Here is a 16,735-nt window from a genome sequence, read left to right on the forward strand (position 1 = left end):
CCGGGTTTTAAGTTTATTTTTTTTTATTTTTTTTTGAACGGGAATAACGATGGAAACATTTTTATTTTTTTTTAGATTTTTCGTTTTTTATTTATATTTTAAGTTATAATTTTTTTATTATTTTTTTTGAAATTTTTTTAAGGGTTTTCTATTAAGATCAAAAACCCTCAAAGAAAATATTCAAAAATAATAATAAAAAATTATAACTCAAAATATAAATCATAAACAAAAAAAGTAAAAACACTAAAATGTTTCCTACGTTGTCCTCGTTCCATAAAAAAACCACCTAGAATCGAACCGAAACCGAAAGAATCGACGAAAATGAAACAAAGAAACAAAAAGCCAAAACCGGACCACATCAATCGAAATCGAAAAAATTAATCAAAACGAAACTAAAAGAATTCAAACCAAACAAAAACAAAACTGAAAAAACGAACAAAAACGAGTCCGGAATTGACTAGAAAGAAACAAAAGAAACCAAAACCCAACATGTTACGGGTGAAAACTCGTGTTGGCTTGAAACTTGAACCGAACCCGTTCCAATCTGGAACCCGTTTCGTGCCGAAATCTATCTTGTACAAAAACCCGTTTCGATCGAAACCTGTCACATTTTCTTAGGACACTAACCCACATCGATCCATTTCTTTGAACTTGTCGACCCATTTTGAGGGGATAAGTTGTAATGAGGTATAAATAAGAAATCTCAAACACCCCCTTAATCCTTGAATACTTTTGGACCTTTACAAATGAATAGGCCATTTAATATATGTTGTAATTAGAGGTGGCAAATGGGTTGGGTTTGATCGAACAAGTCATGGGTTGAAATGAGTCATGGGTCAAAATGAGTATGAGTCAGAATAAGTTTGGGTAAAAATGAGTCAACTAAAAAAGGGTTGTTTTGGTTTGGGTCGAAATAGGTTAGGGTATTAAAAGTTAAAACTAGCAAAAATGCAAAATATAGCTTGTCCGTTGTGACGTTTGTTTTGTGATAAATCGAAACGTAGATGAAAAATACCTCGCGACGATGTATTTGAAAACACGAAAAACTGACATCATTGTAAAAACACATTTTTTTTAACGACCAACTAATTAACGTCAAGTACTCCGTACGCGGCCTCCATTGGTTAAAGGTAGCTTGAGCCGGCCACAAGTCCGGACGGACGGAGCCCCTAGCGGTCCGTCAGATGAAACCCGACTCCCACGCTCGCCAAACGACACGACAACGAGGAGCCGGTAAAACCGGGTGAGATCAGGACTCGAACACTGGCAATTCAGGGTCATCCCTCATATCTCTCATATAAATTGGTGATAGTGAGATTTGAACTCCTACCTCTCACTAGTAAAGTGAGTGTTCTACCATTAAGCCAAAACCCATGTATATAAATAAAATTAATAATAATAAAAAAAAATTGAAGGTTGGGTGTTCAAGCTTCCTTAAGTGGCACATGTAATTAATATTTTGTTGTTAAAAAAGAGTACCGTAAAAACGCATGTTAACAGATAAAATGACGAACTTTAAAGAAAACTCAACAAAAAAAATATTATATAACCTATATTTGAATAATGCTCTATTTTCAATAAAGCTTATATAAAACATTGAACACAATTAATTGCATGTGAAAACCATAGTAAACAAATATTGGTATCAGTTTCGACAATAATGATACCGGTATCATGTAGCTCGGTTGGAATCGTTTTAGTTCATAATAGTATTAGTATGCACCTGAAACCCACCTTAGCACGAAACACTATAATGGTACGGGCGCGAAGGCTTGTGATGTGAGCCTGATATTTTTAAATGTTTATTATATTTAATACAATATTTTATCTCCATCATATCAAATCATCATAATTCACATATCACCTATGGTAATTTCATGTCCACAACATATATGCTTGAATGTTAAATGTGAAACACTCTAAATGCATGTGTGCTCACATATGACACAAATCCACAATGGATGGCATCATTCTTCTTTCTTAAATATACATAGCACATTTTTGTAAATATTCTTCCAAATTACTCCTTTTAACTTTTAACTAGAAACAAAAATGCCATATTAAATGAATGTGACACCTAACGGGCCGAAGGAAGGCCCAATTAATAGTACACTTATATTTAAGTTGCTTATACTTTATAATATAACTAGTTTTTATCCCCGTATTACGGGGGTTGTTTTATATTGTTTGTTTTAATATTTATTTATTTTTTGAATTTATATTTTTTTATTGTATCAAAATTAATAATATACTTATGGTTTGATGATAAATTGTTTCACATGAGATGTTATAACCCGGTATAAAATCTATATGCTTTTGATGAGACCCAAGACCCGTTTATTTTTTTTACTGTAAAATTGTTTTTTTAATTATAAATAATATTTATGAAAGTTAATAATATACCTATGGTTTGATGAGACCCAAGACCCGTTTATTTTTTTTACTATAAAATTGGTTTTTTTTAATTTAAATAATATATATCTTTTTTAAAATAAATAAGATATTAATTTTTAGTATATCTTATTTTATAGGATTTTTACATCATTAATTTGGTGAGGATAATTTTTTATTTATTGAGATGTTATAACCCGTTTAAGGAATATATGGGTTTGGTAAGATCCATACCCATGAATTCGGGTCAAATGCATGAGAAGCCTTCATTTAAAAATCAAACAAATCTGGTGACTCCGAAAAAGGGGGGAGCGACCACATCGCGACACATAGGATTTTTGAATCTTCGTTTATATATATTATTATAGATAACTAGCTTATATTTCTTGTGTCTACGTGTCGAAAAAAATAGTTTTATTTTCCATAAAAAAAATTTATGAAATTATCATATACATAAGATTTTTTTAATGAAATCATGAAAGTGACCATAATTAGTTAATTGCAAAATTGGCCTTAACTTTTTTTAATCTCATCAAGATATGAAAATAGTCTATGTCTTGCTTACACAGCGACCATCTAAGGTCACCCGTAGTGAGCGGCGAATCCGGGCGGCAATAGGCGAATCCGTGCGAGAACACCGCCTCCCTGGCGATTTTGGGGCTATAAAGTTGGGGGGGGGGGCAAGGTTATTGTCGCCTGCTTGTTTTGTATATACATATATATAAATATTATATATGTTTGTGAGTGTGATATATATATATATATGTATATGTGTGTGTGTTGTGTTACAACACCACTACATCCTTAAAATAAAAACCCATTCTTTACTGACTGAGCGTCACATGACGCAAAACGGCCCATTTTTATAGTCCCTCCACTACACATAGCCTAATTAATGCATGCGTTATCCTTTGTGTCGCATGACAAAACACCCCATTACTCAATTAGGGGGAAATAAAAGAAAAATACAATAGAAAAATAAAAAACTTTTTTAACTAGAGAAAACAATATAAATTGTATTCTTAAGAGATTAGACTTTGGGTACGACGTCGTGCCGATCTTTAAATGGGCAGAAGAGAGTTCCAATCAACATCACACTTTTCTTTTAAGTTGCATAAAAAGTTATTTGTATAAATTTAAAAGCCTTTAAAAGGGTTTTTATTCTTAAAGAAAAATAAATAATGTTCAACGTTTAATAAATTTAAAAGCCTTAAAAAATGGTTTTTATTCTTAAAAAAAAATAAATAATGTTCAACGTTTAAAAAAAATTAATAACAAGACTATTTAATCCCCACTAGTGGCCCAATGATAGAAGGTCTGAGTTATTTAGTGGAAAATAAAGTTCAATCCTCACTTATATAACTTTTGATAAATTATGTTAATAAATGATTTAAGCTAGACACTGAAAAACATTCAAGCCAAGCTTTGAAGTAGGTGTGAACCTAGCTATAACACCATATTCGGGTCAGAGTGAGATACCGGACTCTCCAAAATTAGAAAGTGCAGCGGCCTAACACACAATAAATTTGTCGATCTAAAAAAGAAAAAAAAAATAGAGAGACTATTTACACATAAAAGATAAACCAAGTACCTAATCTTTATATTTGGAATGTTATGTACGTATAATGACATGTTTAACACGTAAAAACATAAGATTTAATTCATTAAGTAAAACCTGAGTGATTTAATCAGAAAAAATATATAAAAATAAAAATAAATGATATAATTAGAATTATCACTTTTATAAGAAGTTTTCTTGTAAACAAAATAACTATTCAAAATGAAAATCCTACACACTCCATAAAGCAACTTTATTGTTACTTTTTTTTGTTTTTTTAATAAATTTACCACTAGAAATTTATTAGAAAAACAAAAAAAAAAAAAGTCTTGTCATTTTATTAATACAACTAATTTCATCATAAAATAAACGTATCTTTAACCAAACACTTAAAAAGTACTTTTAATAAACTTGGTAAGCAAACGAACTTACTTAAGATGAAAATCCTAGACACCCCATAAAGCAAAATTAATTATTTATTAATTTTAAATCCACAAATAGACAATTATATAGAAAGATAAAGCCATGTCTTTTCATTAATAAATAACTATAAATTGGATGTGGCTTAATGGTACAGCACCCACTTTACTAGTGAGAGGTAAGGGGTTCAAACCTCACTGTCTCCAATTTATATGGGAGATATGAGTGATGACCCTGGCTTGCCAGGGTTCGAGTCCTGATCTCACCCGGTTTTACCGGCTCCTCGCTGTCGTGCCATTTGGCGAGCGTGGGGGTCGGGTTTTATCCGGTGAATCCCTCAATAGGTGGACCGCTAGGGGCTCCGTCCGTCCGGACTAATGGCCGGCTCGGGCTACCTTTAGCCAATGGGGGCCGCGTACGGAGTACCCGACATTACTTAGTTGGTCGTTCAAAAAAAATTAATAAATAACTAATTTTATCATAAAATAAACGTTTAAAACTTGGTAAGGAAATAACTATATAAAAAGAAAATTCTAAACAAACCAAAAATCCAAAAGGTTACATTTAAGTATTTAACTATATATAAACTTATAACTAACGATGATAAATATTAATATTTGCCATGCTAAAGGGCTAACTAAAATCTTGTACAGTTTTAACTTTCTTAATAAAGCGGGTATTGTCTTGAAAAATGTTTAATTCTGTTAACATATAATATTATACTTTTATTTTTCCTTTTATGTTTATCTCGTGCGTTAGTTTTGTTGGTATCACTATCACATAAAACATTTTCTTAATTTATGTGGTAATAAAAGAGAAGAAAAATAAAAAAGTAGGTGGAAGAAAATTTATTGTTATATGAATTGATACACATACTTCTTGTTTTTGCAAATTTAATTCTTTTGTAATTTTTCATATAAACATTTATTTATATCTTTTATATTTGATACTTTTAGTTTCCTCGCGCTTCTAGCCGTGCTCAACATTTTTATGCATTGTATTGTTATGACTCCAAAATTTATTAATGTATTTTTAAAAGATCGGATTTTACAATTATAAAAGGGGAAGCGTCGCAACTTGTTTCCTGTTTTGCCTTCTGTTATTGATGTAAACTTGAAGCAAAATAACATAACTAGCACAAGTTCAGTGTAATCGATATTCTTTTAACATGCTAGCAAAGACACGACTAAGTCTTCTTTTTCGTTTATTCTTCTTTTTTAGAAACCCAAAGCACACTTTTAAAATATTCCTTCAAATTGTTCTTTTCTAACTAGAAACAAAAATGTCACGTTAAATGAATATGACATTTAACGTCATCTCTAACGGGCCAAAAAAAACTGAAGGGGGGTCAATCAACATTACACAAATATTTTAATTTTTTCCGGTTATTTTCTTTAAAGAGTCTCATTGTACTACTTTGAACAAACTATGTTGTCCGGATTCATGCTGATTTTAGTGTTTGGCTTGTGCGTTCTTTGAGAAGAACATACCGTGGTTTTCACTTGACAGTTGTTGTGTCACCATAAGAACAAAACTTTTTGACGAAACACACGATGAAATAAATACAAATATCTTACTACTAGATCACAAATACGAGGTACATTACACATTTATCTAACTTGTTTATACTTTATAATATAACATATAATATAACATTTCATATAAAAACACACTTTTAATTCGTCATGGTTGGTATGTTTCGGACGCAAGCGTTAGCTTTTTAACTATAATATTTAATAGATCGCAGCCAACTTTGAAACTATAACTATATTTTTAATTATTTTCTATTATTTAATTTTCAAAGTAAAACTTTATATTTAGTTAATAGTAAAATCTATACGGTGACAGTGACTCAACCTTTTTTTCCTTTATCTTACGGTGAATTCACGACAGATACTCTAAGGGGGTGTTTGGTACAGAGAATGGAAAATGAGAGAAAATAGAAATGGAAATGGAATTGTAGAGAAAGAGAATTGGTATGGAGAATGAGAATCATTTCTCTTGTTTGGTACACGAGAAAATAAACAGAGAACTTTACCATACCCAACCCCACCTCCACCCAACCTGACACCACTCACCACCGCAGCCCCACCACCACCAGCACCACCACCACAGCCCCACCACCACCACCAGCCCCACCACCACAGCCCCACACCACCAGCACCACCACCACAGCCCTTTCTTCAACCACAGCCCACCACCACCGGCTGCCGCCACCAAATCCCCTTCTTCAACCACAGTACACAAGAAATTAAAAAGATTCAAATTTTTGGAACATAAGATATAGAAAAAGGAGGCTCAGATCTGTCATCACTGCCTCTTTGGAGATTTTGTGGTGGTGGTTGTGGTGGCGATGATGATGATGATGATGATAATCAGAAGCCACCTGCGACCACCGCCGATTTCCACTACCACTGTCACCCACCTGCGACCACAATCACCCGACCATCTGAAAACCCTAACCTACCACGAACCACCACTTGAAACCCTAATCTCCGTTCACCCGTACCACCTGCAACCTACAACCGGTTACCATCTCTGTGTTCACCACTGCGAACGGCGGAGACGGGGTGGTGGTTGCAGACTTGGAGACGAGGTGGCGGTTGCAGACTTGGAGACGAGGTGACGGCCGGAGACGAGGTGGTGGCCGGAGACGGGGTGGTGGCCGGAGACGGGGTGGTGGCCGGAGACGAGGTGGTGACATGCTATGAGGAGGCTGCTGAGAAATGGATTTCTCTTTGTTTTAAAGAGAAACGGAATTCTCTAGTTTTAGAGAAATAGAAAGAGAAATAGAAATGAAAAGTGGAAAACAAACAAAAGAAATATTTCTAATTCAATTTCTCCCCAATCAAATCCCTCTACCGAACACCCCCTAATAATCTACGAACATATATAAGAAATGAACGAATCCATTTCCCTACAACGTACGCCACCTTCCGCCACCGATTCCTTCACTTCACCATCCAATTTCACCGCCCTTCGCCTTATCTCCACCCCTTCCTCCGAAGCCATTAGCCTTGTAACAGCATCTGCCACCACATTAGCCTTCACAAACTCATTTCTACTCCCCTAATTTTTTACAGCAATACCAATTTTAATAATATCCGTTATTAAAAATGCGTTTCTCGGCTGATCAGAATGCATTGGCCACGTGGCCATCGGTACTCCCATAGATATACTCTCCATAGTTGAGTTCCACCCACAATGACTCATAAACCCACCTGTCACAGAATGCTCCAGAATCTCCAACTGTGGGGCCCACGATCGCTCTATCAACCCTCGACACCTCACTTTTTCTTCAAACCCATCCGGCAACTCAACCTTCCTCTCCTCATACCCAGCTGATTCACTCGTGTCTGCGACACGAACCACCCAAATAAACCGTTGCCCGCTTCTCTCCAACCCGAGCCCTAACTCCCTAATTTGTTCGTCGCTAAAGGTTGTCGTTGTCCCAAAAGACACATACATAACCGAATTTGCCTGCTGCTTGTCTAGCCATTGCAAGCATTTGTGACGGTCCATCGAATCCGTCCCATTACATGATATCCGGACCGGGTTTAACGGTCCAATAGCCCATATCTTCTTTTCCCTGCGATCTCCGGTTTCTCTATAAATTCGCCTTCGATTACTCTCGACGAATCATACAACTCTCCCACATGAGAACCCATGTGGGACTGTTGAACTTCCAGGAGTTCCCTAAACTCCTGGCTGGAAATTCCGTCTTTCGACAGAAGTTTCTCCATCAGTTCCAATTCAACCGGGAATGGTTGGTTGAACGGGAACTGTCCGCCTCCGGCTTTCTCCCAGAGTCCACAAGCTCGGTAGAAAGCCGGAGGCGGCTGAAACACAAACGTTTCAGCGTTGGTTAATGTCTTAACGTCCTGAACGACGTAAGACATTAGCACGTCATGTATTACAACCACCTTCTTAACTTTCAACGAAAGTGATAATAATAAGGTGGTTGTAGGGTGACGAAGGTGAAGACTGGAGTCGAATAATGGTTGGAGGTGGGTAGGGAAGTGGGATGATGGGTCGGGTGGTGGGGAAATGAATGGAAGGGTTGGGAATTCATGGAAGTGGATTCTGGTGCGGTCGGTTGAGATCTGGTAGCGAGTTTGGAGTTGACGAATGCAACCCGGGGTGGTGATGAAGTGTATGGGGATGTTATAGTTTGCGATGAGGCGGGATAGATGGAGGAGTTGGGTTAAGTGGCCTTGCGCAACGAATGGTACTATTACTGCTGCTAGTTCGGTTGCCGGAATGGTTTTCCGGTTGACGGCCATTTTTTGTATTTTGTTTTGGTACTTGAAGAAGTGAACAACTGAAGATAAGAGTTGCGATGATATATTGATAACATATATAGAGATAGATACATGAACTGAGCCCTACGAATCTACGATAGTACGATGGTATATCCATTAGTATAGAAGCCCACTTTCAATCAAACCGGCCCATCAACAAACAGAAGCTCATAAATAGGGATGGACAGTATCGGTAATTGTAATAGAGGTGCACAAACAACCCGAACCCGGAACCGGACCCGAAAAGAATACTCGGAACCAGGTTTTAAATATTTGAACTTGTACCTGACCCTACTCGTAGGGTACGGATAGGGTATGCATTTCGGTACCAAAATCCGTACCTAGAACCGGACCCGATATATACCCGGTAATACCTGAAAATCGAAACCGGTTCCATACCCGGAACCTAGTTTTTCCATTACCCGAAACTGGGTTTTTCAAAATACCCGAAATTACTCGAAAAATACCTAAAAAATATCCCTAAATGTGCAACCTTTTAAAAAATTCAATATACCCGGAAAAAAGCCCGAAAAAAACCGAATATAGGAAATATGGTATTCAAATACCCTGTTTTAGAATATTCGGTTCTATACATTACCTGAACTCAATGCATAGGGTATGGTTTTTAGAGACAATACCCAGACCCGAACCCACTCGGGTATTGCGAATACCCGGTCATACTCGAACCATGTTCCATACCCGGAACCGAGTATTTGGAAAACCCGTTTTGTGCACCTCTGATCGGTAATCTCAATGTCATACCAGATTATATAATCGAGTCTATATATGACCCGATTTCTAGTGCCGAAGCTTGGACAAAAACGTGGGATTGGGGGAGGCTCAAATTCCCATACGAAAACGGATGGATTTACACTATTTATAAAAAATTTCGGACGTAATAAAAGAATGAAAGAAATCAATTGTATTTAACATGGTTTAATTAAAAATTTTAGTTTGAAAACAAAAAAAACATAGGGTCGAATTTATGTAAATTTAATTTGATGTAATTTTTTGCTTTTTGAGGGATGCTCTCCGAGTTGTGGAGACAGCTCGTGGGTGTTTGGTTTCTCTTGTTGACGTTTTGACTGTTTATAAAAGTTTACGGTTTAAAAAAAAAATCAAAATTTTAAGAATAAAACATTTGTGATGACGAAATATATATATATATATATATATCTAACTTTTTGGAAGAAACGTTTTAATCATTGTTTATATTTCATTTATGTTGAACATATATTATTTATTCTTATTTTTTAAAGCCAAAAAATTATTAAACAAAGTAAAAACAATAGAATGTATGTGAATGCACCCGATAAAATATATATTACAAGTCTATTTATAATACTTACATTACAAGTCTAGTTACAACTTTGCGAAGAGTCATGCGCTGATGATATACTTAATCTCGAGACTGAGTGAACATCAAATGTCAAGACGAGATTTCATTACGAGTGACCATATATGTTTTTTATGATTTTTTTTTCTCACTCGGTTTTATTTTGTAATTTTTTACTGTTAATGAAATGCAGTTTCTTCTAAAATTAAATTTTATTTATTATTAAAGAAATTTATTTTTGTTATTTACATAAAAAAATAATTAGAGAAGCTAAATGACCATTGCAATGCTTTAGGGAACCGAAATTATTAAGGAATGTAATGTGATACTGACGTGAAGAAGAGGGTGAAAGTCTGAAAGATGCTAGGGAAGATTTGGACGCCGCATCCCACCCCAAGCAAACGATAGCTCAACGGTGACATCAAAACAACGCGTTACACTAACCACTCTGCTCTTAACACAATCAATTAGACTTTACTAGTTACTATACCAACATTATAGAACAGATGCAATAACAAAATACATATTTATAACTTCTCTTGTGTGCTTACAGAAATCGCAGAGGCGTTAATTAATCTTCAACGAAATATCTATTCCTTCTAGCTCCAAAAGCCAATCTCTACACAAACCAAAAGGAACACAAATGCATTATTTAACTCCATACAAAATAAGCATCAAGGAAATATGTTTTGTCACCATGAACACCCCACCCCGCCGGCAATTTTGGGGCGATATTTTTTTTGGGGGGGGGGGAGGGGGGGCGACAAATGCTTGTCGCCGGTTTTGGTTTAGAAAATAATAATATTTTATTAATATGTGTGTTATATATATATACATGCATATAATATATAGGTATATATATATGATGTGACGAGGCAATACTGGGCGACAAACCACTACACCAAAAATGAAAATCGCCCCCCCCCCCCCTGCTGACGTGGCGCGACGTGTCAAAAATCGCCCCCGAATGTAGCCCCTCCACTACACATAGCCTAGGGCTGTTCAAAAAGCCCGCGGCTCGTGGCTCGCTCGAAAATAGCTCGGCTCGAAAAAGCTCGATTCTAAATGAGCTCGACTCGACTAGGCTCGATTTTTAAACGAGCCGAGCTCGAGCCAGGGTCTGCTCGGCTCGTAGCTCGGTCTTGGCTCGACTCGTTGGCTCGTTTAGATTAAACCCTAAATTTTAATATCTATATACAATTATATCATACCAAGAAATAAATAAATAAAATTATACATATATTATGACACTCAATACCTAAAACTTTATAAAAGAATAACGAAAATAAAACAAATTAATTTATAAATTCTCTAGTTTATAAATTTTATATAATATGTATGTTAAAATTATTTTTTTTGTATTTTATATATCAAAATTTGTAAAATATAAAATAAAAAAACAATAAATAAAAAATATTTTTTTAAAAGAAATTAAAGGAGTCCGGCTCGACGAGCTCGAGCTCGATTTTTCATCTCGATAAAGAAAACGAGCTGAGCTCCAGCCAGCTCGATTAAGTTCGAGCTCGAGCTCGAGCACACTCTGGCTCGACTCGACTCGGCTCGTTTACAGCCCTAACATAGCCTAAGCAAATATAAACATGTTCAATATATAACCAGCTTAAAGTAACTTGGTAGTGCTTACAGAGAATATTTGGGAGTATGCTTTTAATCCCGTAAGGAAACGAATGTATGTCGGCCTTGTTGATCCACTGCTCGGTATGGACCTGATATTCGGAACAAGGTACTTTGCAACCTGCATACTCGACAAATAAAATTAAAAAATAATCAGTAACATAAATTAGTCAAGCTGTATTTATTGATGTCCCAATATATATTTCAACCTAATCACTTAAGATCATTTTGTTTGAAGGTCTAAATTTTCGTGAATGTTACCTCGTCTGCTGGTTCTGCCAAAACGTTAATGAAAAATTTGGCCTGTAATAATACAAAATCATATTAGTAAAGAAAAGTAACACGTTGATTAGGGAATAAGAATTTTGGTTAGTACAAATTAAACCTGCTTTGTGTTGGCACCCGACATGAGTAGGTCAGTTGTAACCATTCCTGGCTGCAAAACATATCAAACCAGAAAATATATAAATAAATGTAAGTGTGTGTGTGTGTGTGTGTGTGTGTGTAGAAGTTTATATGCGCAAGAAAACCACAACATACCGACAAGTTATGGACAACAACATTGCTTACTTCTTGCATCCGCAACTCCGCCTTCATAAAAGATTGACTAAAATTGTATGTCAAAATTAAAAACTAAATAAATAACTATATTGAATAAATTGCAATTATTACCTGTAATGATTTTGTTAAATGCACCACACTGCGTTTAGTTGCCCCATATGCAGCAAACCTAAATAAACAAAAGATAAAGAAATTAATTATGCTTTATATTGTATCTTTTATATACGATAACAGAGTTTTTCAAAAGTTTTTATATTTTTTTATTTTATATATCTTTTATTTTAAAATAAAAATAAAAGTGAAATTGCACTAATTTTGACGTTATTTTACTAATCTCGTGAAAATAATGTTAAAAGTGGCGGAAGGTTAGTCAGACATCATGTGGTGGCGCTGATAGCTGAAAGACAAGGGTACATGTACCAATCTGCGGTGCCCCGATGGTTGAGTGTTATGTGCCTTATGTCCAAGTCTTGATGCAAAACTACTATCGAGCCGGGGGTCTCACCGGAAGCGGCCTCTCTATTTCTAAAGGGTAGAGGTAAGGTTGTATACATCTTACCCTCACCCTACCATAGCTTTGCTATTAGTGGGATATACTGAGTACGATGATGATGATTATGATGATGATTTTTTATTTTAAATTAAACGCGTGCGTACACACACCTGGGGGTCGGTCTTCCATCAGAACCGGCTCCATCAATGTTGAATATATGGCCGCCTCTAGGCTGGTTTAGCATCATTTTCATTGCCTATAATAACACAACAAAAATAAGGAAAGATTCAACCAATTTCGACACGTGCAAACGGAATTACCTCCCGGCAACAAATCATCAAACCAAGCGTGTTTGTAGTCACAACTTCTCTATAAACAGAACATAAAAGTTTATTCATCAAATAACAAAGATATAGTTTAATTAATGTTGAAAGTAAAAAAAGTACTAAAAAGCTTACATTAGATCCTCATCTGAAGCTTCTGCTAGAGGTTTATAGCTATATGCATTTGATCCTGCATTATTAATCTGCATTCATCAAAATTTCATTATAGTTATAATAAATTATTAACTTTCATTAAAAATCTCGATGTGAATAAAAATAATGATGAAAGCTCGACTTACCCATATATCAACGTACTGGAGGTTGTCTTGTGCATATTTAACTAAGTTTTTAACATCATTCCCGTCCCTAACATCACACTTTGTACCCTGCACAAAACCATATCATTTAAATAATAAAAATAATAATAATAATAATAATATAGTTTAAAGTTTAAACATTGTATAAAAATATCTGTAGGTACCCACACATGCTGAACCCCGGATTCCGCCCTTAACGTCTGGAGAGCTGATTCAACACGTTCAGCTGTATAAACGGTTAAAAACAATTTAACTACGGTGTTTGCAAACATTAAAACTATTTTTATTATATGTTTAACCGGTTTGAGTCATTTTAAGTCAGACAAGATCCGGATCTACCCCCCGTTTCTATTTTATATTTGAACAAGCTTGTACTTACCGGACCTTGAGCATATTATTACATTATCACCGGCTTTAAGAAACTCTTTAGCTAAGGCATAACCTATACCTGGAAATACAATTTGCAAATTAGTAACAAAACTAGAACTTTTAAGTAATTCATATATAAATATCAATGATCATTAAAATATTCATCTTTCATTTATTGGTTATTAGGCTTAAAATGCAAACTCCAACTCATTTATCGCTAAAAAACGCCTTGTTGTAAATTTAGGGGTGCAAATGAGCCGAGCCGCTAGTGAGCTACTCGAGATTGGATCAATAAAAAGCTCGAAATGAGCCAAGCCTTACCGATCCCGACCCTCAAATAAAGCTCATTAAGTTATGGAAATATTGGTTAGGCTCGTCGAGCCTTAACAAGCCAAGCTACTCAAGATCGGATCGATAGAAAGCTCGAAATGAGCCAAGCCTTATCTAGCTCGAGGCAAGCCGGAGCCTCAAATAGAGCTCATTTAGTTATTGAACCTAAGCTCAAGCCTTGTATGGAAAGATCGGTTAGGCTAATCGAGCCTTAACGAGCCTCGTGTATTTTTTAAGTTTTAACTATTTTGGACTTCTATGTACTAATTTCACACAGCATAACCAAGCTCGAGCCGAGTTTGGCTCGTTTAAGGTACTGCGCACGAGCTCCAGCCACACTTATGTTTGTTAAGGTCATTCTGAAAATATTTAAAAATAATTAAAAATGTAAATAAATTAATTAATATATAATAAACGAGCCAAGCCCAAGGCAAGCACCGAGCTCGATTTTTATAAAATGAGCTCAAAACAAGCCAAACTCAAGTTCAAGCACTCGTAAGTCAAAACGCCTCGGGCTCGGCTTATTTACACCCGAAAAACAAAATATCAGAAATGCAGAAAATTAGACTAATTTTCTGCATTTCTGAATCTTGTTTCACAAATATCAAACTAAACCCTTAAAGACCCTGCAATTTCACATCTCAAACACTAATTAAACCTTTAAACCCATCAAAACTCATTATACCCACATGCAAAAACCAAAAAAAAAATTAAAAATTTCAAACGTTTAGTGGAACCAGTAATTAGAACATTATACGGAGGAACCATCGGCTGAGATTTACTCAAAGAATCAGAACACATTGGCGGTTTTAGTTTAAAGGGTTTCTGGTGACCTGATTTACTCGAGATTAGGGGTGCAAACGAGCCGAGCCGCTCGTGAGCTACTCGAGATTGGATGGATAAATAGCTCAAAACAAGCCGAGCGTAATCGAGCTCGAGCAGAGCCCAAGCCTCAAATAAAGCTTCTGTAATTATCGAGCCTTGCCTGGCGTATTCTTAATTTTTTTTGGGAACTTTACACTGCACAGCCGAGCTCAAGTCGAATTTGGCTCATTTAAGGTTCAACACAGCCGAGCTCGAGCTTATGCTTGTTAAGGTTTTTCTCAAAATATATAAAAAAATCAATAATGCATATAAATTAAATAACAAATAATAAACGAGCCGGTCCCAATCCCAAGCCACGAGCTCATAAAATGTCTCACGAGCCAATCTCGAGCTCTCGTAAGTCAAAACGCCTCAGGCTCGGCTCGTTTACACCCCTAAAACAAAAATGCATAAAAATTAGCCTAATTTTCTGCATTTCTAAATTTTGTTTCTCAAATATCAAACTGAACTCTAATTAAAAATTAAACCTTTAAAATCATCAAAAATCATTATACCCACATGCAAAAACAAAAACAAAAAAAATAATAATAAAAAAAAATCAAACCTTTAGTGGAACCAGTGATTAGAACATTATACGGAGGAACCATGGGCTGAGATTTAGTCAAAGAATCAGAGCACATTGGCGGTTTAAGTTTAAAGGGTTTCCGGTGACCGGAATAATTTGTTAAAACACCAAGTTTTCTGGTGACAGAGAGTTGAGGATGGTGGTGATGATATAAAGAAGTATTAATAACTGGAAGATGGGTTAATGATGGTGTAGAGGATAGTGAGTTGTTAAAGGTTACTAAGAGTGAAGAAGAAGATGATGATGAAGTTGCAGTTATTGCCATTGAAAGACAGACAGAGCTCCGGTGATGTTTTCGTGGTGGTGATGGAAGTAGAGAATATAATGAGGATTGAATTTAGTTTTTTTTTTGTTTTTTTTTACCGGTTTTGACCCAAAATTGTTTCAAAGTCTTATGCTCGTCCGATTAATTAGAGGTGCGTCAACTGGTTTAAGTTGAAACCGGTTCGGTTTAATTAACGAAAGTCAAAACCGTTTTCTGATCGGTTTTAGTTCGGGTTGAAATTGGTTTTTTGACCAGGTTACGATCGGTTTTTGTTCGGGTTTTGACGGTTTTGGTTCGGTTAACAGGTTTGGAACTGGTTTTGGTGGAGAAAAATTCAAATCGGTTCCAAACCAGTTTCTACATAATCAGTTTTGTAAGGCCCCGTTCCCGGTAGCCCTACTTTAGCGTCGGATTTACTCATAAACACAGTTCTTACAAATCAGAGTTAATTAGAACTTTCACGGAATATAAAACTTTAACCTTTTATTACAAAACATTTATTCTTTTATTTAAAACCAACTAAAAACATCAAATTTTAAACATCGTTTCTTCTATCTTCAGATGCCAGCCGTTTAATCCATGCCATGTGTCATCCTCAAACTAGTTCTTTAATCTGCTCACCTGCGTGCATACTAAAAGTCAGCTACACTGAGTGAGTTCTAGTTAATCAAGCAACTTACCATACAACCACTACATGCGTTTATATACGTGTCCGAAGACACCTAGCCATATATCTATCTTGCTCACCTTACCACTTAACCACTTGACAGTCCCCTACGTCTTAGCCACTTGTTTACAGAAGCACATAGAGGCTTGCCCTCTCACATGCTCACGTTATGCCACTTAATAGCAGAGGCACGTATAGGCTTTCCCTATCACACACTCACGTTATGCCACTTAATTACAGAGGCACGTATAGGCTTTCCCTATCACGCACTCACGTTATGCCACTTTAATAACGAAGGCACGTCTAGGCTTACCCTACCACG

General features: G+C 35.8%; 1 protein-coding gene and 1 pseudogene across 2 annotated transcripts; both read right to left on the reverse strand.

Moving 5' to 3' along the window:
- Positions 1-7,249: 7,249 nt before the first annotated feature.
- LOC143534752 (zeatin O-glucosyltransferase-like) lies at positions 7,250-8,700 on the reverse strand (annotated as a pseudogene).
- A 1,761-nt stretch (positions 8,701-10,461) lies between these two features.
- LOC143534753 (chlorophyll(ide) b reductase NOL, chloroplastic-like) lies at positions 10,462-15,746 on the reverse strand. Of its 2 annotated transcripts, none has more exons than XM_077029169.1 (13): positions 15,461-15,746; positions 13,712-13,780; positions 13,497-13,558; positions 13,315-13,401; positions 13,151-13,218; positions 13,013-13,061; positions 12,863-12,948; positions 12,311-12,368; positions 12,179-12,229; positions 12,024-12,074; positions 11,900-11,941; positions 11,649-11,759; positions 10,462-10,625 (listed from the first exon to the last, which is right to left on the reverse strand). In XM_077029169.1, exons 1-13 carry the CDS (start codon positions 15,744-15,746, stop codon positions 10,578-10,580), a joined length of 1,068 nt encoding a protein of 355 aa, XP_076885284.1. In that variant the 3' UTR covers positions 10,462-10,577. The 2 variants fall into 2 exon arrangements, with proteins under 2 accessions (XP_076885284.1, XP_076885285.1); XM_077029170.1 differs by lacking the exon at positions 15,461-15,746 and adding an exon at positions 14,757-14,839.
- Positions 15,747-16,735: the final 989 nt, after the last annotated feature.

The sequence above is a fragment of the Bidens hawaiensis genome, unplaced genomic scaffold (genome assembly GCF_021521415.1).
Source record: "Bidens hawaiensis isolate Kalapana, Puna unplaced genomic scaffold, B.hawaiensis_p1.1 tig00010302_1, whole genome shotgun sequence".
Lineage (NCBI taxonomy): Eukaryota > Viridiplantae > Streptophyta > Magnoliopsida > Asterales > Asteraceae > Bidens > Bidens hawaiensis.